Here is a 2,901-nt window from a genome sequence, read left to right as displayed (position 1 = left end):
AGAGAGAGTACTCTCAACCAGTACTACAAAGTCTCGGCACTCTCCTGTGCACCATGGGGCACTTACAATGCACTAGGTGGGGTGGTTTGGGGGTAGATGGACTCTGACCAAAATGAAGCATTCCTGGCAGTCAGATATCTTGTTAGAAGAATATTTCAGAAAATGAACATCGACTAATCCTAAGGACATGGTTTCCGGGTGGGGGGGGTTGCAGTTGGCACATGAATGAGATCAGTAACCCTGGCCCCACCACCCTACCCTTAACACTTTCTTGAGTCAGAGATCATTGAGTAGAGTTGTTCAGTTTCCATGATATTTTTTAATGGAGATTTTATTTCCTTTATTTGACAAACTTAAGTCTTGGGTACATCAAAACCAATTTCTGGGATGAGGGAAAAAAAACCCAGAACCCACAATAGAAAAGAAAAAGGTATCATCTGGGTCACAACAGAACCCAGAGAATATATTCTTACAGTTGAAATTTATACGTGCTTCATAATTGACCTCTTGATACAAAATGACCTATTGAATTTACAACTTTGTCCTTGGTGTGGAGGTCCACAGACAAACTAGGACGTCTTCAGACCTTAGCTGGATGCCATGAGGGGTCATTTGGCTTTTGACTCTTTTTTTCTTGTCTAAGAGGTAGCAGCAGCAACAGTGTCCACCTTCTGGGCAGCTTCTTTCTTGGCATGATGAGCCCGCAGGACTGCCACAGCTTCATCTACCTTGGAGCAGAGGGATTCGGGGGACTCCAGCATGTGCAGCAGCTCAGAGTTGTCAATTTCCAGCAGCATCCCGGTGATTTTCCCAGCCAGGTTTGAATGCATTGTTTGGATAAGCGGGAACAGACGCTCCCCCAGCATCTGCTTCTGCTCATGGGGGGGCACTGCAGCAAGCATGGAGTCAGTCAGGGGCTCCTGACCCTGGACGTGGACTGCAGGCTGGGGGGGCTGCAGCGGCTGGATGGCAGGGTGTGGGCTGTGGACACTGGAGGCGCACTTGTATGGAGTCACAGCCTTGGGAGAGGCGGCAGCAACTGTGGCTGAAGGGATGCCTCCAGACTGGCAGCTGTCAGTCAGCCCTTGCTGGGCGGCACCAGCCCCACCAAAGTCCATAGCCAAGCGGTCCGGGCACTCAGACCCGACTCTCTGAGCAGTAGTAGGAAGGCCACGAGAGGCCGGAGCATTACCAGTTGGAGCCAGATGTCGAAGAGCTGGACGAGGCCCAGACTGCCGCAGGGCACTAGGCATTCCTTGGAAGCCTTGAGGTCTCCCGCCTTGCTGCCAGCGTGGATTAGGCCTCATCTGTGCTAACTGGTTAGGCGTGTAATATGGGGGTCTTCCCTGAGCCTGCGGAACTGCGGGCACAAAGTAGCCACCAGCTGCAGGCTGGGACTGATCTAAGATGGCACTGGCAGGGAGTACTCTCATCCCCGCCACTCGTCGCATGTACTGGTTAGTCAGGTGAGCCTTCCGCTCTTCTTTCCTCTGGGCCAAGGCGACATACAGAGGCTTGGAGCCCACAATGCGTCTATTCATCTCGGTGACAGCTTTGGTCGCCTCTTCAGGAGAGGAGAAACAGACAAAGCCAAACCCTTTGCTTCTCCCATCTTCTAGCATCACCTTCGCACTGGTGATTGATCCAAAGGGAGAAAACGCTTTCCTTAATTTCTCATCATCAATCGTGTCATCCAAGTTCTTAATGTAGAGATTCACCCCCTGGTACCGGCTAATCCTCTCCTGCTTCAGCCGCTCAAACTTCCGCTTTAGCTCAGCCTGCCTTTCTACCTTTTTCTGTGCACGGCCTACAAATATGGCTTTCCCGCTCATTTCTTTTCCATTCATTTCTTCCACAGCCTTATTGGCATCCGCGTGCTTCTCGTAACTTACAAAGCCAAAGCCTTTGGACTTCCCACTGGAGTCTCTCATCACCTTGACACTTAGGGTCTTACCAAACTGGCTGAAGAGCTCTTTCAGGTTCCCATCATCCACCTCTTCTCCGAAGTTTTTGATATAAACATTGGTGAATTCCTTGGCCTTGGCTCTAAGCTCTGCTTCCCGCTCTTGGCGAGACTTGAATCTACCCACAAACACTTTACGGTCATTGAGAAGCATGCCGTTCATCTTCTCGATGACCTTGTCGGCGGCCTCTTGGGTCTCGAAGTGAACAAAAGCATAGCCCTTAGAGCCGTTCTCATCACAGACCACCTTACAGGACAAGATGTTTCCAAAGGCAGAGAAAGTGTCATACAGTGCCTTGTTGTCTATGGATTTGTCCAGGTTCTTGATGAAGACATTTCCCACCCCAGACTTTCTCAAAGAGGGATCCCTCTGCGACCACATGATGCGGATTGGCTTTCCCTTTATCACGTCGAAGTTCATGGTGTCCAAGGCCCTCTCAGCGTCAGCTGGCTGCTGGAAGTTGACGTAGGCATAACCCAGGGAGCGCCCGGTGATCATATCGCGACAGACACGGATGGACAGCACAGGCCCCACAGGGCTGAACTTTTCATACAGCATGGCTTTGGTGACGTCCGAGTGCAAATCGCCCACGTATAAGGAGGCCATGGGGTAGCTGCTGGCTGCAGCGATCATCTCCCCACCCCCCACGACCCCGAGCCCCGCCAGGAGGACTTCTAACAAGGCCTACTGCAGGACAAAAGGGGCTCCGATGAGCTATGGCACGCTCCGCAGTGCACAGGTGGCACCAGCGACCCCAGGGAAGGCTGGAGCAAGGAGGCTCCGAGTCCGGACCCGAGTGCGGGACGACTTACACGGGACTGCAAAAGCCCGAAGACAAAAGGCTCTCAAAAACGATATGGCCCGCTCCTGGAGTTTGTACTCTCCAGCTGTCCTGGCTTGAGGCTTAAAAAATAAAAATTAAAGTAGGAAATCCCCT

General features: G+C 51.8%; 1 protein-coding gene across 4 annotated transcripts; it reads right to left on the bottom strand.

The window, feature by feature from the left end:
* Positions 1-550: 550 nt before the first annotated feature.
* Positions 551-2,597, bottom strand: LOC147004419 (polyadenylate-binding protein 4-like). Of its 4 annotated transcripts, none has more exons than XM_085839479.1 (2): positions 1,127-2,597; positions 551-1,057 (listed from the first exon to the last, which is right to left on the bottom strand). In XM_085839479.1, the coding sequence occupies exons 1-2, from the start codon at positions 2,595-2,597 to the stop codon at positions 639-641; spliced, it is 1,890 nt and encodes a 629-aa protein (XP_085695605.1). In that variant the 3' UTR covers positions 551-638. The 4 variants fall into 4 exon arrangements, with proteins under 4 accessions (XP_085695605.1, XP_085695604.1, XP_085695606.1 ...); XM_085839478.1 differs by having other exon boundaries at positions 551-1,088; positions 1,149-2,597; XM_085839480.1 differs by having other exon boundaries at positions 1,175-2,597.
* Positions 2,598-2,901: the final 304 nt, after the last annotated feature.

The sequence above is a fragment of the Mus caroli genome, unplaced genomic scaffold (assembly GCF_978045245.1).
Source record: "Mus caroli unplaced genomic scaffold, Mus_caroli_1 scaffold_6, whole genome shotgun sequence".
NCBI classification, from domain to species: Eukaryota; Metazoa; Chordata; class Mammalia; order Rodentia; family Muridae; genus Mus; species Mus caroli.
Note: the sequence above shows the minus strand (reverse complement) of the source record. Positions and strands in the feature narration are given on the sequence as shown.